This window comes from Trichechus manatus, unplaced genomic scaffold (genome assembly GCF_000243295.1).
Source record: "Trichechus manatus latirostris isolate Lorelei unplaced genomic scaffold, TriManLat1.0 scaffold00203, whole genome shotgun sequence".
Lineage (NCBI taxonomy): Eukaryota > Metazoa > Chordata > Mammalia > Sirenia > Trichechidae > Trichechus > Trichechus manatus.
The window spans coordinates 115,766-135,833 of NW_004444139.1; the positions used below are offsets into that span (position 1 = coordinate 115,766).

General features: G+C 42.4%; 1 protein-coding gene across 1 annotated transcript in view; it reads left to right on the top strand.

Annotated features, from left to right (window-relative positions):
- The window catches only part of RALB (RAS like proto-oncogene B), a 69,027-nt gene that overhangs the window by 21,059 nt on the left and 27,900 nt on the right, over positions 1–20,068 (top strand). The window contains exon 2 of the mRNA XM_012558979.2: positions 18,636–18,798. Within this exon, the coding sequence (XP_012414433.1) occupies positions 18,685–18,798 (114 nt within the window). The 5' untranslated portion in view covers positions 18,636–18,684. The remainder of the gene's footprint in view (positions 1–18,635; positions 18,799–20,068) is intronic.

Here is a 20,068-nt window from a genome sequence, read left to right on the forward strand (position 1 = left end):
CATGTCATGGGGTTGGCGACCAGTGTCACAAAACAGTATGTATATTAATTGTTCAATGAGAAACTAGTTTGCTCTGTAAACCTTCATCTAAAGTACAATAAAAAAATAAATAAAAAGAAAAAGAAATACCCTCTTCCAAAACTATATACGCTCATGGGTGTACTCCCAGACAGCATCCCACACCTGTTCAGTTTACATATCTACCTATGTATCCACTCATAAATTATTGTTTGTTATTACTGTTATTGCAGGATTGTGTACGTAATAATATTTACTGTTGTTGCCTTTTACTCTTGCATGCCTCCCTGTGTCTTCCTTTGCCTTGGCCGTGTTGTGCTGACATCTGCCTTATTGTGTATTGCCCTTCCCCTCACCCAAGCTAATACATGTCTACTATCTAGTTAGTGATTTTCCCTCCTTCCCTCTCCCACCCCTGGTAACCATCAAAGAATATTTCTTTCTGTGTGTAGAGTTTTTATAACAGTGGTCTCATATAATATTTGTCCTTTTGTGATTGGCTTATTTGACTCAGCATAATGTCGTCCAGGTTCATCCAGGTCGTGAGACGTTTCACAGATTCACCGTTATTCCTTACCATTGCGTAGTATCCCATTGTGTGTCTGTACCATAGCTTGTCCACTGGTCCATTGAATGGATGAATGCTGTTGCGAATAATGCTTGATGAACATGGGTGTGCGTAGACGTCACGTCATGGCTCTCATCTCGCTAGGATATATACTTAGTAGGGGGATTGCTGGCTCATAGGGCATCTCTATTTCTGACTTTTCAGGGAAGCGCCATACGGTTTTCCACAGTGGTTGCACCATTTTACAATCCCGCCAGCAGTGAGTTTCGTTCTCCCCGCACCCTCGCAGCACCTGCTGTCTTCTATTGTTTGATCATTGCCATTGTTGCCGGGGTGAGAGGGTATCTTCTTCTTGTTTTGATTTGCGTCTCTCTAATGACTCATGATCACGAGCATCTCTTTGTTGGCCACCTGAATGTCTTCTTTAGTGAAGTGTCAGTTCATGTCCTTTGCCCACTTTTTAGTTGGATTGTCTTTTTGTTGTTGAGGTTTTCTGTAAGTTTCAGAGATTAGTCCTTTGTCAGATATGTCGTGGCCAGAATTTTTTTCCCAGTCTGTAGGTTTTCTTTTTACTCTTTTGGAGAAGTGTTTTGATGCGAGTATTTTATTTTTTGTAACTTTTTATGGTGGAAATTTTCAAACATATACAAAAGTAAAGAGTATAATATAATGAACTGCCTTGAATCTTGACTCAGCTTTAAGAGCTATCAGTTTATGGCTAGTCTTATTTCATCGATACCCCTACTCATACTCTTCCCCTTCATTATTCTGAAGCAAATCTCTTATCATTGAACTTCATTTGTAAATAACTTGGTATGATCTAGAGCTAAACGCTGAGGATTCTTGTTTGTTAGATGAAACCACATACTGTTAGGTCAGTCAAAATTTTTTAAAACATTAATTCCCTGATCATATCAAGTTCAGTCAGTGTTAAAATTTCTCCAGTTTTCTTATATATTTATTTGTTTAAATTAGGATCCAAATAAAGTCCATGTTTCCATTGGTTGACATGTCTTTAGGTCTCATAATTTATAGGTTCCCTCTCCATCTCTCTTTTTTTTTCCTTGCAGTTTATTTGTTGAAGAAAATGGGTTATTTGTCCCATAGAGTTTCCTACAGTTTATATATTGCAGATGGTATTTCTTTGGTGGTGTTTAACATATTCCTTTGTCTTCTGTATTTCCTGTAAATTGATAGTTAGATTTAGAAGCTTTTGGGCAAACTTTATCTTGTCACAGATGTTTAGTAATTTGGTGTTCAGGATGCCCGTACTCTGCTGTCAGGCTCTCGCTTTTATCGTGATGTTAGCAGCCATTGGTGCTCGGTGCCTGGATCTTTTAATTCATAAGGGGTTGCAAAATGGTGATCGTTCAAATTCTGTTATTCTTTTTATGTGTTAGAATATTTCTATAAAGAGAAACTTTGCCTCATCTGTTACATGGTTACCCAGTAGTAGAGTTTGTGTAGGAGAAGCAAGATACATTTTTTAGTCTTCCCCTTTATAAATTTTAAAAATGCAGTAATGAGTTGGTTCACTTAATTGTCCAAAGGTAGCCAATGAGTTGTTTTTTTTTTTTTTAGATAGTATTGTATTGAACAAATTTGATGGGTTTCAATCCACTGCGGTTACTATCTTTAGTGATGCTTAAATTGTCCATCTTTGACCAGTTTCTTCAACTCGACTCCTGAGCATGTGTGTGTGCATATTTTTAAATTATTATTTTTTGTAGTTTACAGTATTTATTGTTAAACTATACAGAGTACCTCTGGGAAGGGCCGCCACTGTAATATTTATCTTCTAGAATCCATGTTCATGACCGGAATACTCAAGAGAGAACATTTCCTTGATGGAACATCAGTGAGAAGTGTGGTGTGCTATGTGTTATGAAAAATAGTTTAAAATGTGGCCTCACTTTTATTAGTATTCTTCACTCATCATTCATTCCTTTACTCCTTCTCTGGGAATTTCTAGGTTTCCAATCCACTTGTAGGTCAGAGTTCTAGGCCCTGGAGGCACACTCATGAATAAGTTGCAACCCCTTTGCCCAAGGCGTACAGGTAGACATGCTTACAAATAACTACAATGTTTGTGATGTGTCATTAGAAGGACAGGAAGGAGGGGCGTGCCTTCAACATGTGTTCGCACACACCCTGACACACTCATATACACAACGGTTAAGAGCTCAGCTGCTAACCAAAAGGTCTACAGTCTGAATCCACCAGCCTCTCCTTGGAAACCCTGTGGGGCAGTTCTACTCTGTCCTGTAGGGTCGCTGTGAGTTGGAATTGACTTGATGGCACAACGGCTTTGGGTTTGGTTTTCAGTTTGTTTATCTTGTCACAAATATGTAATAATTTGGTGTTAGATGCTAATAAATAGGAGGACCCCATGTAGGTTTTCAGTACTAATGGGTAATGATGTCTACTGAATAGCCACTTTTGCTTTAGCCACTGCATTGGACTTTTTTCATTATTCAGCATTTACAAATCCTGTGGTTCATCTGTGTCTTAGTTTCTTAGTGCTGCTACAACAGAAATACCACAAATGGGTGGCTTTAACAAACAGGAATTTAGTTTCTCCCAGTTTAGGAGGCTGGAAGTCTGAAATCAGGGCACGGGCTCTAGGGGAAGGCTTTCTCTCTCTGTTGGCTCTGGGGGAAGGTCCTTGTCTCTGATCAGCTTCTGTTCCTCCATTCCTTGGGGATCTTCACATGACACAGGTCTTTCCTCATTTGTCCTTGCTTGCTTGTGTGCCCGATCTGCTCCCTTTATATCTCAAAAGTGATTGGTTTAAAAGGCACCCTACACTGTTTAGGCCTCATTAACATAACAAAGAAAACCGTATTCCCAAATGGGATTACATCCACATGTATAGGGGTTAGGATTCCAACACTTACTTTTGGGGGATGCAGTTCAATCCTCAGCGGTCTGTTTCCTACTTTATTTCATGTTTGAGAAAGCTGCTTTTTGGGGAGGGTCCTTCATGACCCTAATGGAAGTGGGCGTGACTGTGGCATTTAGCAGGGTGCTGTTTAAACTTTATTGTGTGGAGGAATCCTCGGGAGAATCTTGTTAAAATGCAGATCTGGAGTAGGGTCTGAGATTCTGCATTTCTCACAGGCTCCTAGGTGTTGCCGAGGTTGCTAGTTGGTGGACCACGTTTGAGAAGCAAGGGCTTATAAAATAGACCAAGCCGTAAATGTGAAAATTGCTGTAATAGCTGATCTCCACATACTTTCGGGGGCACTGTGGAAAAAAAAATGCTGACAACTTAATGTGCTATTCACCTGTTTCATTCTTTTAAACAGATTTAATATTCTGTTGCTTTTGTAAAATTTCTAATATAATTCGTGTTCATTATAAAATTTAAATAAAATTGAGGTGTGTAAAAGAAAATTGAAGTTACCCTACTTGGAATCTGACTCCTTTGGGGCTAGTATTAACAGTGTGTATCTTATTATAATTTTTTTCATTTGTATGTAAACAAATACATAGATTTTTTTTTTTATAAATGACATCCTATTTTATGTTTTCTGCAACTTGATTTTTTTCCACTTAATTATATATCCTGGATTTTTCCAGGTCAATACATGTCAATCTTATTCATTCTTTATAATCTAAAATTTGCTTCTACCATAATTTATGAAAGTATTTTTTATTGATGGATATTGGGTATTTTCTGGATTTTTGTAACATTCTGTATAATAATAACAACAACAAAATCTTTGTAAGTATATCCTTATATACTGGTGCTTTTATAGAATAAATTCTTAGCACGGTTTCACATTTTTAATTTTAGTGGATATTTTTTCAAAAGGTTGTAGCAGTTAATATTTTACCAAAAATATCCATTTCCCCAAACTTTTGACAACACTTTTAAATTTTGCCTAAGCTGATGTTTGATTTGTATTTTCTTGACTACTAGAGAAATTGAGTATGGTTTCATGTAGTTATTTATTACCCATGTTCACTTCCTTTCCTGTGAATTACTTCTTTGTTTTTTTCCCGTTTAAAAAATTGGACTTTTTGACTTACTGCTTTGCAAGGCTTTTTATGTGTCAGGGATATTATTACCTTCGTCACGCGTTGGGAATGTTTTCACCCAATCTGTTTGTTCTTCAGTCCTTGCGGTTTTCTCCTGCTATTCCAATTTTTTCCACTTTTGTGGCTGCTTAACTTAAACTTTCTTACCATATTTGATTTCGCTGCTTCTTTCCATTGTTGCGTTCTGTTGGGAGTGCTTGTTGGAAAAACATTTACAAAGCTAAATTGTTATCTCTTCTGTTGAGCTTGAGCTTTTTTGTAAGTAAACCTGAATTTTTCGAGTCTCTTTTCTTAATGTTTAAATTCATAACCTACTATGTAATCTACCACGTATAGTACCACGTGAGATAGTATTGAATTTGAAATAACTGTTAAACCAAAGCCAGAAGCTGTGGAGTCACTTCCAACTCTTGACAACCCCACGTGTGTTGGAGTAGAACTATATTCTGTAGAGTTTTGAATGGCTGATTTTTCAGAAATAGATCACTAGGCCCTTTTTCTTGGTGGACTTGAACCTCCAACCTTTCGGTTAGCAGCCAAGCATGTTAACTGTTTGTGCCACCCAGGGACCTTGAAATTGCAATTGCTTAATAAATGCCCCTCCCTTTATACCACATTCTTGCTCCACTGGGCAGGGCAAAGAATAGTCTCCCCTCCCCTCTTTTAATGACTGTTCATCATTTTGGGTTTGTCTGGTGTTTCTTTGGGGTTAGATCTATCCGTCTCATGGCATAACATGATGTCCATTTGCCCCTCATTGGTAATGTTCATTTTGATCACTTGATCCAAGTATTTTCTGATTTTGCCACTGTAGAGTTACTGTTTGTCCCCCCGTAACTAGTAAGTAATCTGTAGAGAGACACTTTAAGATACCTTGTTGTTCAGTCAAATTCCCCCTCTAGATTTAGCTCTATTGATGATTCTTGCCTGAACCAGTCTTCACTGTGACAGTTGCAAAATGATGACTTTCTAACATAGGCGCACCCTTCTGCATCTACCAGTCACTGCTCGGTGTTATACTGTAAGCAAGAGCCTTCCTTTCTTACCTGCATATCTAATATTTATTACAGGTGTGGACTCATGGATTCCTAATTTTTCAGTGGAATGTTTTCATTACTGTCTTTAATTATTCTGGTGCTTAAATATCCTGGATTTGAATTGCTTTCCTTTCTGACTGTTATTTAAAGGATTAAAAACATGGAAAGTATTTTGGGAGACTCAAACAGTATCATTATGGCCTCTTAGTAATATTCAGGTTTCCTTCACATCATACTATCTGGAGGAAAAGTGCTAAATTCTTTCTTTTGCATAGTGTTCGATCATTATGTGTACATTTGCGTACATTCTTTTTTGGTTTTCATGACAACCCTATGATATAGGCAGCGTGGCATTTGGACTTTACCTACCAACCCATTTTCTGCTAGTTAAAGTTTAACAAAAGACTGATGACTGTATTAGCCTATGGGACTAAAGTTCAATAGAAACCACCCCCTCGCTCCTAACACACACTTGCATGGTATTACATATTGTGATTTGCTTTTTTTTTTTTTTTTTAATTTTTAAAAAAAATTATTGTGGTCAAAAACACGTGGTATAAAATTTGCCATTTTAACCGTTTTTAAGTGTACAATTCAGATACTAATTACATTCACATGTTGTGAACAAGCGCTACTATTGATTTCCAAAACTTGTCCCGTCACTCTAAAAAGAGACGCTATACTCAGTAAGCGTAACTTGCCATTCCCCCTCTCCCCTTAGCCTCTGGTAACCTCAAATCTGCTTCTTGTCTCTGTGAATTTGCCTGTTAGAGATATTTCATGTAAGTGGAATCACTCAGTATTTGTTCTTTTGCATGTGGCTTGTTTCACTTGTCAGCGTTTTCAAGGCTTATCCATGTTACAGCAGCTCAGAGAGTCTCATTCCTTTTTATAGCTGAATACTATTCCGTTGTATGGATATACCACCTTTTGTCTCTCCATTTACCTGGTGATGGACAGTTGGGGTGTTTCCACCCTTTGGCTATTGTGAATGACACTGCAGTGAACCTATCTGTTTGGTCCCTGCTTTCAGTACTTTTGGGTGTGGATGTGCCCGGGAGAGGAATAGCAGGGTCATATGGTAACTCTGTCTTTAACTTTTTGAGGAACCACCCGGCTATTGGCCACAGCAGTTCTGCCATTTTACATTCCCACAAGCAATGCAGGAGCGTTCCAGTTTCTTCACGTCCTTGCCAACGCTTGTTATTTTCATTTTTTTGGATAATCGTTGTCATAGTATAAAGACTCGTACTCTGTTTGAAATAAGAGAGATTTATTGAAAGTAAAGAGGCAGCTGGAGCTGGAGAGACACTGAATCTCACAGTAGTGAAATTCGGCTGTCTGCGGTGGGAAGCTGCAGAAACATTTGTGAGAACAAAGAACTTAAGGTACGTATTTGGACTGGAAGTTACAAAGTTCAGTGAACCCAAAGCGGGCTTACTTGAAGCCAGGATTTGAAAAGAATTGGTTTAAACTACATATGTGTCTTAGATTGGTTACAATGTGGTAATTGCAAAGCTACCTGACCAAAGGGGTGGTTACAACATAGTTACAGGACACTCTTTCCTTAGAATCGGGTTGCTCAAGCCATACTTTTCCTGTGGGTATTTGCAAGATTCAGGTAAGGTTCAGCGCCAAGGTCATTTCTTAGAGACATTGTTTCTACATCCTGAGCTTAGAAAAACATTTCCTTAGCTGCATGATTAAGTCTGTACTGTTACTAGGGCAAAGCAGAACTTGATACGAAGTTGGGCTTGAACCCAAACCCAGCTGTTTCAGATTCACCAGGCACCTCAATTCTATATTCCCTTACACATAGCCATCCTAGTGGCTACGAAGTGACATCTCATGGTGATTTTAATTTGCATTTTTCTAATGACTAATGATACTGAACATCTTTTCATATGCTTATTGGCCATTTGTGTATCTTTGGAGAAATGTCTTTTCAAGTCCTTTGCCACTTTTATTTGGGTAGTTTGTCTTTTTGTTGTTGAGTTGTAGGAGTTCTTTATATATTCTGGACATTAAGCCCTTACCAGAGATATGCTTTGCAAGTATTTTCTCCCATTCTATCAGTTATCTTTTTATTTTTTTGATAATGTAATGTGATGCATGTGGCGAAATGAGTTCCTTTATGTGGTCTTTCACCTTGGTTCTTTAGAAAAACAGCTTAAGAGGTTTTTCCCCTAAGCCCTGAAGAGTTACCTTTGCCCTAGTTTTCTACCCCAGAGGGCTTGTTACTTTTGTCCGGATTGATTGACATTTCCTGGGTAAACTGTAAACAGCTTGGTTTGATACTTTTTGTCTGGGCCTGGGCTACAGCCTGCTCTATGATTGGTGTACGCCTTGCAGGGATTGGCCAATAGACTATGCAAATGAAGTTACTATAGCCTGCTATGCATATGAAGTGTCTGTGGCCTACTGAGAAGGGATTGGTCAGTTCGTGGCCCTAGTGGGAGGGCCTTGCCTGGAAATTAATGAGGAGTTTGTATATATGCAGCCAACGGCAGAGAGGTTTTTCAGACATGAAGCTGAAAGAAGCAAAAGGAAGAGAGAAGAAGCATAGAGGAGGCAACGCACCTCCTAAAAGAGCTGTAACATGGGTCACGGGCTGTAACACTGAAGACAGTGACAGGCCCAGAAGGGGCCCAGCAGCAGAGCCAGCAGCTACAGGCCCAGTAGGGCCAAGAGGAGCCTGTCCTCAGGGGGCCGGAGGGACGCATGCCCTCAGGAGGCTGAGAGGAGGCATGCATAGCTGAGGGGGGCATGCACAGCAGAGAGAAGGGCCTCCTTGCTCACGTGGCTGAGAGGAGCTGAGGGAGCTGTCCTGCACTGAAGAAGGGAGACTTCGCCTGCCTGCTTCCTGAGCCTGATCCCGAGTTGTTGTCTGTTGATTCTGATCTTGACTTGTAGCCCGTTACTTCCTCAGTAAACCGCTTAACTGTAAGTATGGTCTGTGAGTTCTTTGTGGCCATTGCAACAGATTATCGAACCCAGAAGAGAAGGAGAGAGTGCTGTGGGAGGGACGGCTGGTGTTGGAATTGGTAAAAAGGCCGGGGGGTGGAGATATGGATGACCTCCACACCATAGGGACCGGCCTTGGGCTAATCTCGATTCGTATTATCCTCCCTGAAGTTAGACAGGTTCTGATGGTATTACCACTTCCACTGTCTTACAGTACATAAAAGTTTTTAATTTTCACAAAGTCCAATCTATCCGTTATTTCTTTTGTTGATCATGCTTTTGGTGTCATATCTAAGAATTCATTGCCAAATCCAAGGTCATGAAGATTTACCTCTATGTTTTCTTCTAGAGGTTTTATGGTTTTAGCTTTTATATTTAGCTCATTGATCCCTTTTGAGTTAATTTTCATATATGGTGTGACGCATGGGTTCAACTCCATCCTCCTTCATGTGGGTGTCTAGTTGTCCCAGGACCATTTGTTGAAGAAACTATTCTTTCCCCATTGAATGTTCTTGGCACCCTTGTGGAAAATCAATTGGTCGTAGATGTATAGGTTTATTTCTGGACTCTCAGTTCTATTCCATTGGTCTGTTCACCTATCCTTATGCCAGTACACACTGTTTTGATTACTGCAGCTTTGTTGTAAGTTTGAAATTGAGAAATGTGAGTCTTCCAACTTTGTTCTTTTTCAAGATTGTTTTTGTTATTCAGGTCCCCTTGAGGACTCACTTTTCTTCTTCTTTAGAAAAGACTATTGGAATTTTTGTATGGATTGCATTGAATCTATAGATTTCTTCGTGTAGTAGTGACATCTTAGCAATATTGTCTCCCAATTCCTGAACACAAAATGTCTTTCCACTTATTCAGGTCTTCTTTAATTTCTTTTAGCAATGTTTTGTATGTGATTTGCTTTTAAAATACATTTTACTTTTTAAGTGAATATGTTTTCTGGTATTTGGCTGTATGCTAAGAAGTAGAGAGCCCCATCTAACATGAATGTATCATAGAATATTGGGTGGAAAACCATTTCCCATTGCTGTTGTATCCCACTAAGCCGTCTACGCGAGGCTTTTTTAGTTCGGAGTGTCGGTTTTTCTGTGTGGGAGGCTATGTGTGTATCTTTACTCATCAGTGCCTTCTGAGCTGTGTTGGCTTGGAGGACCCACTCTGCAATGTCTCTCCATTTTCTCTAAGATAAAACAAAGCTTCTGAAAATGGCATTTTAAGTTTCTTTCGAAACTCATCACCTCATGCCATAGTCATCTCCCCATGCCATACCTCATGCTTCACTGTCATCTAGTACCTGAACCAGATGCCTCTGTTGCTTTGCACATGCTCCGTGATTTCTGTAATGCTCTCCTCTCTCATCCCCACCTGCTGAGTGAGCTCTTTGTCAACTTTGCAGCCTTTCCTAATTTTCTTCTCCCAGTGTTCATTGTGTTTCTCGTAATGCTTTGTACGCAACCATCTTTACCATCGTATGTAAGAAATTATATTGTAATGCTTCCTTTATGTGAGTCTTTCCTAGGAGACTGAATTTTCCAAGGGCAGAGACCCAATGCTTGGCACACCGTAGCACTTAAATGTGTTTTGAACAAAAAAGAATCCAACTACTGAGCTTTACTGCTAGGAGGTAGAGACATGTGAGAAGGTGCCTCCTTGGTATGTTGTTTGAATCCCCTGTAATTTATAATGTAAGGTAGGTCCGGGAACTACTCTCCGAATTAGAGCTAGGGGCCCAAATTCCCCTTGTTGGAGGGTCTGTGTTGGGGCTGTCATGGATTGGCTGTTGTACAATGGTGGGAGGAGTAGTAGCATCAGAACCTGTCTGATTTCAGGGGGATAATGCCAGGATCACCCCAAAGCTGATTCCCATGAGGCAGAGGTCGGATATACCTCCACTCTCCAACCTTCTTACCAATTCTGACGCCAGCCGTCCCTCCCACGGCACTTTCTACTTCTCCTCTGGGTTCAACAGTTCATTACAGTGGCCACGCGGAACTCACAGACCATACTTACAGTTAAGTGGTTTATTAAGGAAATAACGGTACAACTTGGGATCAGGGTCAATAGACTACAGCTTGAGATCTGGATCAGGAAGCAGGTAGGCAAAGTCTCCCTTCCTCAGTGCAGGACAGCTCTCTGATCTCCTCTCGGCCGTGCAGGCCTCCTCTCGGGCCCCTGAGGACAGGCCTCCTGTCAGCCCCCTGAGGACAGGTTTTTCTCAGCCTCCCTCAGGACAGGCTCCTCTTGGCCCTTCCGGGCCTGTTGCTACTGGCTCTGCCGCAGGGCCCCTTCTGGGCCTCTTGGTGTCTTCAGTGCTACAGCCTGTGACCCATGTTACAGCCCTTTCGGAGATTCCTTGCCTCTTCTCTCTCTACTTCTGTCTTCTTCCTTCTGCTTCTTCCTGCTGCCTCTCTTCCTGCTTGTTTCTGTCTGAAAAACCTCTGGCAGTTGGCTGCATGTATATACAACTCCTTGTCAGTATCAAGACCTGGCTCCTCCCAGTGGTGCTACAAACTGACCAATCCCCTCTCAATAGGCCACTGACCCTTCATTTGCATAGTACGCTATAGTCACCTCATTTGCGTAGTCTATTGACCAATCCCTGCAAGGTGCATATCAGTCACAGGGCAAGCTGCAGTCCAGGACCAGACAAAATGTATCAAACCACAGATTATTTACAGCTTACCCGGGAAATGTCAGTCAGCCTGGACAAAGGTAATCAACCAATCCCCTGGGGTAGAAAACTAGGGCAAAGGTAACTCCTCAGGGTTTAGGGGAAAAATCTCTGGAGGTGTTTTTCCAAAGAACTAAGGCAAGAGAAACTCATTTCACCACAGCTGTTATCCCAGAGAGTTCATTGACGAGATGAGGAGGTTTGCAAGCGGTCTCAACCCCTTACATACGGTTCTGAAGTTGTTAGCAAAGTCAGTAGGGGAAGTATAATATCTGTAAAAAATGGATGTTGATGCTGAAGTTAGGGATGAAGTGTGCTGATGTCTGCAGATGGATTACATTGAAATGCATCAAAAAATAAGATGGATTGATGGGTAAATAGACAGATGTTAGATTAATGGGTTTGTGATAATGAAAATGGAGCAAAATGTCGGTTGCAGAATCCAGCTGGTGGATATATGGGTTCACGGTACAGTTCTTTCAACCTTTCTGAGTATTGGAAACTTTGCATAATAAAATGCTGGGGAAGAAGGAAGCTTGTGTTATTTATTTATTTATGAACATTTTCTTATGCTTTAGGTGAATGTTTACGCAGCAAATTAGTTTTCCATTCAGTTGTCCAGACACAGATTGCTCTGCGACGTTGGTTGCAATCCCCTCAAAGTGTTAGCAGTCTCCCCATTTCCACCCTGGGTTTCCCACTTCCATTTGTCTGGTTTCCCTGCTCCTTGCTGCCTTTTCATCTTCGCTTTTGGGCAAATGCTGCCCTTTTGGTCTCCTATGGCCGATTGTTCTAAGGAACACATTGTTCACGGGTGTTATTGTTTTATAGGCCCGTGTATTATTTGGCTGAAAGGTGGCCTCTGGGAGTGGCTTCAGTTCCGTGTTAGAAAGTTGTCTTAGAAGCTTGTGTTATTTTTCAAGAACACATTTATTGGCCTTGCTGTTGTTGTGAAGTGCCACTGAGTCAGTTTTGACTCACAGTGACCCCGTGTACAACAGAACAAAACAGTGCCCGGTCCTGCGCCATCCTCACCGTCGTTATGTTTGAGCCCATTGTTGCAGCCACTTTGTCATTCCATTTCGTTGAGGGTCTTCCTCTTTTTTGCTGACCCTCTGTTTTACCAAGCATGATGCCCTTCTCTAGGGACCAGTCCCTTCTGATAACATGCCCAAAGTACGTGAGACGAAGTCTTGCCATCCTCGCTTCCAAGAAGCACTCTGGCTGTATTTTTTCCACTAACTTATTGGCTACACGTATCTGTTATAAACATTTAATCATCAACTTGAACTTCTAAGCTTCACTGTTTTTTTTCTTTTTCTTTCTAATATTCCTCCTCCTCAAGGGGGCGTTGGTGGTTCAGTGGTGGAATTTTCGTCTTCCATGCGGGAGACCTGGGTTCAATTCCCAGCCAGTACACATCATGCACAGCCACCACTCATCTGTCAGTGGAGGCTTGTGTATTCGTGTGATGTTGAACAGGTTTCAGCGGAGCTTCCAGACTAAGAGTAGGAAGAAAGGCCTGGTGATCTACTTCTGAAAATCAGCCAATGAAATCACAGTGGTCTGATTGATGCAAAACTGGCGCAGGACCAGGCAGCGTTTCCTTCCGTTGGGCATGGGGTCACTGTGAGTCTGTGCCATCTTGACAGCAGCTAACAACGAAAGCATTTCTTCTCCTCTATCTTGTCAGCTTCACATTTCAGGTTCTGTGTCACTGCCTCTGGGAAGTTTTCCCTGACCTTCCAGTCTGATTTAGATGGCTCTTTCTTTTTTCCCTAGCACCCCCTGCGTACTTAGGCCATAGAATTTATCATCCTCTGAGCCCTGGTGGCGCAGTGCCAAGGGGTCAACAGTTTGAATCCACCAGCCACTCCGTGGAAACCCTGTGGGGCAGTTCTGCTCTGTCCTGTAGGGTCGCTTTGAGGCGGAATCCATTTGACGGCAACAGATTTGGTTTGGTTTTGGTCTAGAGAAGTTGGCTTTGTTTTTTGAAAATAGCAGCTCAGGCGCAGATGTCAGCATGTGTTTGAAAGATCTTTCCCCAATCCTGGAAAGATATTTGCCAGTTTTCATACAACTATAATAATTCACAGAATAGGCTGCAGAGAAATCGTGTGCAGGTTGCTGGTCTGATGGTAGTAACCTCAGCTCTTTGGGAAAGTTGTGGACCAGAAAATTAGGCCCAAAGTGCAGTAGCTCTGCATTCCTAAGCTGCAGCCTTCTAGGGAGGCCAGCCACTTACCCATTTCTTCTATTTTAGTCCCAATCCAGTGGGGCTTAATTATCTAGTTAATTGCTTAGCTCACTTGCAAAAAAGCACAGAGTTAGAAAGGATGCCTGGTATAGGCAGGTAAGCTGCTGGTCATATGTAACGTAGGGAAAAGAACAAGTGGTTGTCTGATTGCCACTCGGGGTAGCCGAGGGCCATTCACGTACCTGTTGTACAAGGTGTGATGAGCCTTAAGTCATTCAAGACAAGGTTTAACTATGTTCAGTCTGCTCTGATAAAAATAGCAGGGAGATATATGAGAAAAGTAACATGCAAAGCTTTATATAAATATGATCTCAAGCATGTTTTAAATATAGGAATATGTAGATTAAAATGCTGGAAGGAAATACAGCGTTAATAGTGAGTATCTCCAGGTGGTAGAATCATAGGTGATTTTCTTTTCGTTTTTTAAAGATAGTTTTTGTGTATTTTCTAGATTTTCTACAATGAGTCTCATTACTTTTGATGGTAAATACTTTCATCTTTTAAAAATATTCCATTCCATGTGTTCAGGTGGTTCTTTTTCATATCTGCCTGGTCTTTTTTTGATGTTATTTATCTTATGTTTTGGTTTTGTCTCTGTTAAAATTGAGTAAGTAGTCCTTTCTACAGTACCTGTCTGAAAATGCCCTGCTTGTTATGATGCGACCCTCATTGATGGGGGTTTTTTCACGTGTTGCTAGTTTGGAATTTGGGGCTCCTCATTGGTGGGGCTTAGCCTGAGAGTCCTCTGCTGTCTTCCTAGCATGCAGCCCCCACCCCCAGATTGGTTTAGCTCTGCCTGGGGCTCCGGCCGCACCTGGGGCTTGCTCTTCATCTTTGGTCCTTGGCCTTGGAGCAGCGCTGCAGTTACAGATTTTCAGGGGAGCCTCCCCCCACAGCTCAGGCAGACAGCTTCCTCGTAGTCTCCCTCCTCCGGGGGGCTTATCCAATCTTTACCTGCAGGGTCTTTTTAGGGGTCTCGGCTCCAGCGCTCCCCTCCTGTCGATGCCTAGGCACTTGCCCTGTGTGTTCCTTAAACCCTAAGTCACCAAGAACAGCAAAGCCCACAGGACAGCAGGAACGGCAGCTCTTCTGCTCTGATTTCTTTCCCCCTGCTTGGGGTCTCCTCCTTTCTTTTGAGCTCAGCTCTGCATGTAAGAGCTCTCTCAGTCTGGCTGCCTGTTAGAACCACCTGGGATGCTTTTGTCACTTCCCTTTCCCAGGCTGCAGCCCAGACCAGTTCAGTCAGAGTCTCTGGGTGGGACGCCAGGCATCAGGATTTTATTTTTAAATTTTAGTGTGGTAAAATATATATAACAAAACTTTGTCATTTGAACCATTTTTAAGCATGCAGTTTAGTGACATTACTTTCACCGTATAGCGCTCCCGTCGTCACTATTTCCAGAGTTTCCATCAGCCCAAGCGGGAACTCAGCACACTTTAAGCAGTAACTCTCCATTCTTCTCCCTTCGCACAGCCCCAGGTAACCTCTAATAAACTTTGCCTGGCCTAGATGTTTCCTGCAATTGTGATCACACAGCATTCGTCTTTTATTTCACACCCCATGATGTTGTCAAGGAGCCCTGGTGGCGCAGTGGTTAAGAGCTGAGGCTGCTAACCACAAGGTCAGCAGTTCGAATCCACTGGCCTCTCCTTGGAAACCATATGGGGCAGTTCTACTCTGTCCTGTAGCATCGCCACGAGTTGGAATTGACTCGACGGCGCATGGCAACAACAACGTTTTCAAGGCTCATCAACGTTGGAGCATTGTCAGAACTTGATTTCCCTCTGTGGCCCTTTCTGGTGTACGCCACATTTGTGTATCCGTTCATTGTTGATGGACACTTGTCTTGTTTCCAAGGTGTCAGTGTTTTTTTTTAGAGCTCCCCAGGTAAGTACAGTGGGCAGCCAGGGTTGGAAACCACTGATTTACACTGGTGTTGGTTTTACTTTCCCCAGTGACTTAAGTGTGTGTCTGTAGGTGTATGTATGTATGCATTTCTATAGTGGGAGTGTTTTCAAGTTATCTTATAAGCAATAATAGAAAAAGAAGCAGACCTTGTTATTATAATTAGAAAAAATCCTCCTAGACTTAGGTAGGAAGGAAACCAACATTTATTAAGCTCCTACTGTGTGCACCATGCTTAGGTCTTTCACAATGTTAGCTCATTTAATCCTGAGAAGAATCCTGCAAGATAGACGGTGGGATTCCTCACGTTTGCAGATGGGAAGACTGTCTCAGAGAAGGTAATAACTAGTTTCAGGCCACACAGCTTACAAGCGGCAGAGCCAGACTCGGACCCATGAGACATCCGAGCCCATGCCCTTTTTCTTATGCTGTGGCGTATGTGAAATACAGAGATTTTCCTATACAAATTGGTTAAAATAAAAAGTGGTACTTGGGTTAGAATAAGCTCCAAGTATCTGTTAAACATCCTTATTTGGCATACTTTATCTTACCACAATGCCAGGCCTGCTCTACTCACTTTAACTCACTTCTGATGAGATTAAAGGGGTTTTGATTAATAGCTTGTGATTTTAGAAGTTTAAGTCATTTAAGCTGAGCAGAAGATTTCAAAGGGCGGCTCGAGAAGACAAAGTAAAGTATTGTAATGACACGTGCAAAGACCTGGAGATAGAAAATCAAAAGGGAAGAACACACTCAACATTTCTCAAGCTGAAGGAACTGAAGGAAAAATTCAAGCCTCGAGTTGCAATATTGAAGGTTTCTACGGGGAAAATGTTAAATGACTCAGGAGGCATCAGAAGAAGATGGAGGGAATACACAGAGTCACTGTACCAAAAAGAATTGGTCGAAGTTCAGCTATTTCAGGAGGTAGCATATGATCAGGAACTGAGGCTACTGGAGGAAGAAGTCCAGGCTGCACTGAAGGCACTGGGGAGAAACAAGGCTCCAGGAATTGACGGAATATCAATTGAGATGTTTCAACAAACAGATGCAGTGCTAGAAGTGCTCACTCAACTATGCCAAGAAATTTGGAAGACAGCTACCTGGCCAACCGACTGGAAGAGATCCATATTTAGGTCTATTCCAAAGAAAGGTGGTCCAACCAAATGTGGAAATTATCCAACAATATCATTAATATCACATGCAAGTAAAATTTTACTGAAGATCATTCAAAAAGATCATTTACTGTATATCGACAGGGTACCAGAAATTCAAGCTGGATTCAGAAGAGGACGTGGAACAAAGGATATCATTGCTGATGTCAGATGGATGTTGGCTGAAAGCAGAGAATACCAGAAAGATGTTTACCTGTGTTTTATTGACTGTGCTAAGGCACTGTGTGGATCATAACAAATTATGGATAACATTGGGAAGAATGGGAATCCCAGAACACTTAACTGTGCTCATGAGGAACCTGTGCATTGATCAAGAGGCAGTCGTTCGAAGACGACAAGGGGACACTGCATGGTTTAAAGTCAGGAAAGGTGTGCATCAGGGTTGTATCCTTTCACCATACCTATTCAGTCTGTATGCTGAGCAAGTAATCCGAGAAGCTGGACTGTATGAAGAAGAACGTGGCATCAGGATTGGAGGAAGACTCATTAATAACCTGCGTTATACAGATGACACAACCTTGCTTGCTGAAAGCGAAGAGGACTTACTGATGAGGATCAAAGACCACAGCCTTCAGTATGGATTACACTTCAGTGTAAAGAAAACAAAAATCCTCACAAGTGTACCAATAAGCAACATCATGATAAATGGAGAAAAGATTGAAGTTGTCAAGGATTTCATTTTACTTGGATCCACAATCAACACCCATGGAAGCAGCAGTCAAGAAATCAAACGACACATTGCACTGGGCAGATTTTCTGCAAAAGACCTCTTTAAAGTGTTGAAAAGCAAAGATGTCACCTTGAAGACTAAGGTGCACCTGACCCAAACCATGGGGTTTTCAATTGCCTCATATGCATGGGAAAGCTGGACAGTGAATAAGGAAGACTGAAGAAGAATTGACACCTTTAAATTATGGTGTTGGGAAGAGTGTTGAATATACCATGGACTGCCAAAAGAATAAACAAATCTGTCTTGGAAGTAAATACAGCCAGAATGCTCCTTAGAAGCAAGGATGGTGAGACTACATCTCATATACTTTGGACATGTTATCAGGAGGGATCAGTCCCTGGAGGACATGATGCTTGGTAAAGTGGAAGGTCAGCGAAAAAGAGGAAGACCCTCAACGAGATGGATCGACACAATAACTGCAACAGTGGGCTCAAGTATAACAACGATTGTGAGGATGGCGCAGGACCGGGCAGTGTTTCGTTCTGTTGTATGTCTCTACGAGTCGGAATCGACTTGACGGCACCTAGCAACAACAACAACTCATTTTAGTTTATCACTTTCTATAAACTTGGAGTAAATAATTTAGTTCTAGTTCTTTTAATTCTATAGTATGTCATAAAGGGATAAAAAAAAACCCAGTTGCCCCATAGGGTTTCCACGGAGCAGCTGGTGGATTTGAACTGCCGACTCTTTGGTTAGGAGCCTGAACTCTTAACCACTGTGCACCATAAAGGGATATTTATAAAAAATACATTTCTTTATCCCTCTTACGATCCCCTTCTTAATTCGCATGGAGTGTTGTGGTGTGTGTGTCCATGCACAGGTGAGCACTGCAGGGGAGAAGGGCGAGGATGAGGAGAGGGGAAAGAATAAAGAGATAGGGGTTGGGGTTCCCTGTGGCGCCAGATGCTTGGGGTCAGGCCAGGAAATTGGGACTCAGAGCTGTTTGGTTGTCTGCGTCAGTGAAGCATCACTGAAGATGTATTGGGTTTTAATGAACAGTTGTTTTTGCCACCCTCCCCAGCGCGACAGGCCTTGAGTGTGCGTACCCGTTTTTTCTTTCTTGTCTTGACTTCACTCTCATCCTGCGTCAGCTGCGGTGAATGACTTTCAGAGTTATCTGTGCCCAGAGCCTAGAAGAATCACTTCTCTGTGGGAATGTATGTGTTAGGCTTTTCAGGAGGGTATGCATTTCACTTGATTGCGATTAGGTAGAAACCAGACTGCCTCTAAGTCTTTGTCTTTTTCACCGGCAGCTCTTCTGGGTCTTCCGTCTGCGTGTTGCAACCCCAGAAAACCAGCAGGATGGCTGCAAACAAGAATAAGAGCCAGAGCTCCTTGGCCCTTCACAAGGTGATCATGGTTGGCAGTGGCGGTGTGGGCAAATCGGCCCTGACGCTTCAGTTCATGTATGATGAGGTAAGATGTGCCTCGGTCACAGACCGCCGTCCTCGTGTCAGCTGCACCGGTGTCCCTTCTCCAGCTCTGTTTCTGTCCCCATTTCCCCATGTGAAAGAGGATCGCAGAGCAAATTTGTGTTAAGGTGGTTTCCGAATAGTTTTATAGGTGCTGTGTAACTTAACCAGCATAAGATGTGGATTGCTGATTTTAGAAAAATAAAGATCCCCTAAGGAGCCCTGGTGGTGCAGTGGTTAAAGTGCTCGGCTGCTAACCAAAAGGTTGGTGGTTGGTTCGAACTCATCAGCCACTCCATGGGAGAAAGATGTGGCAGTCTGCTTCTGTAAAAGATTTACAGCTGCTCCTTGGAAACCCTATGGGGCAGTTCTACATTGTCCTATAAAGGTCACCATGAGTTGGAATTGACTCAGTGACAGTGAGTTTGGTTTTTTGGTTTAACGATCCCCTGCGTGGCACAAACGGCTAAATGCTTGACTACTAGCTGAAAGGGTGGCATTTGAACCCACCCAGGGGCAGCTGGGGAGACGGGCCTGGTGATCGCTTCTGAAAGGTCATAGCCTCGAAAACCCTGTGGAGCAGTTCTACTGAGTCGGAATCAACTTGACAGTTACTAACAACAGCAATTTCACCTTTGTCAGGCATATCAGGGGTCCCTGCTTGTCTTGTTTCTATTGTTACACTTTGAGCTTTCTTTCTGATGGGAGCAAGGGAGGAGGAAGGGAACTTTGTACAGGTGTTTCTAAATAATAGCTGTGATATTTAGCTATGTGACTAGTTAATTTTGGGAGGGATTGAATGGGGTAGCTGAGTGGTCATTAGAACTTGATCTTTCCTCAAGTGACAGACGTCAGATTCTCCCTCATTCTCCCACGCAACAAGGTAAACGTGGCTTTTCTCCTCACCATCCCGTCAGAAGTTACATCGTTTACTTAGTGTGGATAAGGCAGCTGATGCTGAATCTGTGGGACAACACAGCCTTAATTTCTGTGGCAACCAGAGCCCTGCTTGACTGTCCTTTGCTGGAGCTACAGGCAGACAGTTCAGACCAGAGCCCTGCCTGACTGTCCTTTGCTGGAACTACAGGCAGACGGTTCAGACCACAGCCCTGCTTGACTGTCCTTTGCTGGAGCTACAGGCAGACGGTTCAGACCACAGCCCTGCCTGACTGTCCTTTGCTGGAACTACAGGCAGATGGTCAGACCAGAGCCCTGCTTGACTGTCCTTTGCTGGAGCTACAGGCAGACGGTTCAGACCACAGCCCTGCTTGACT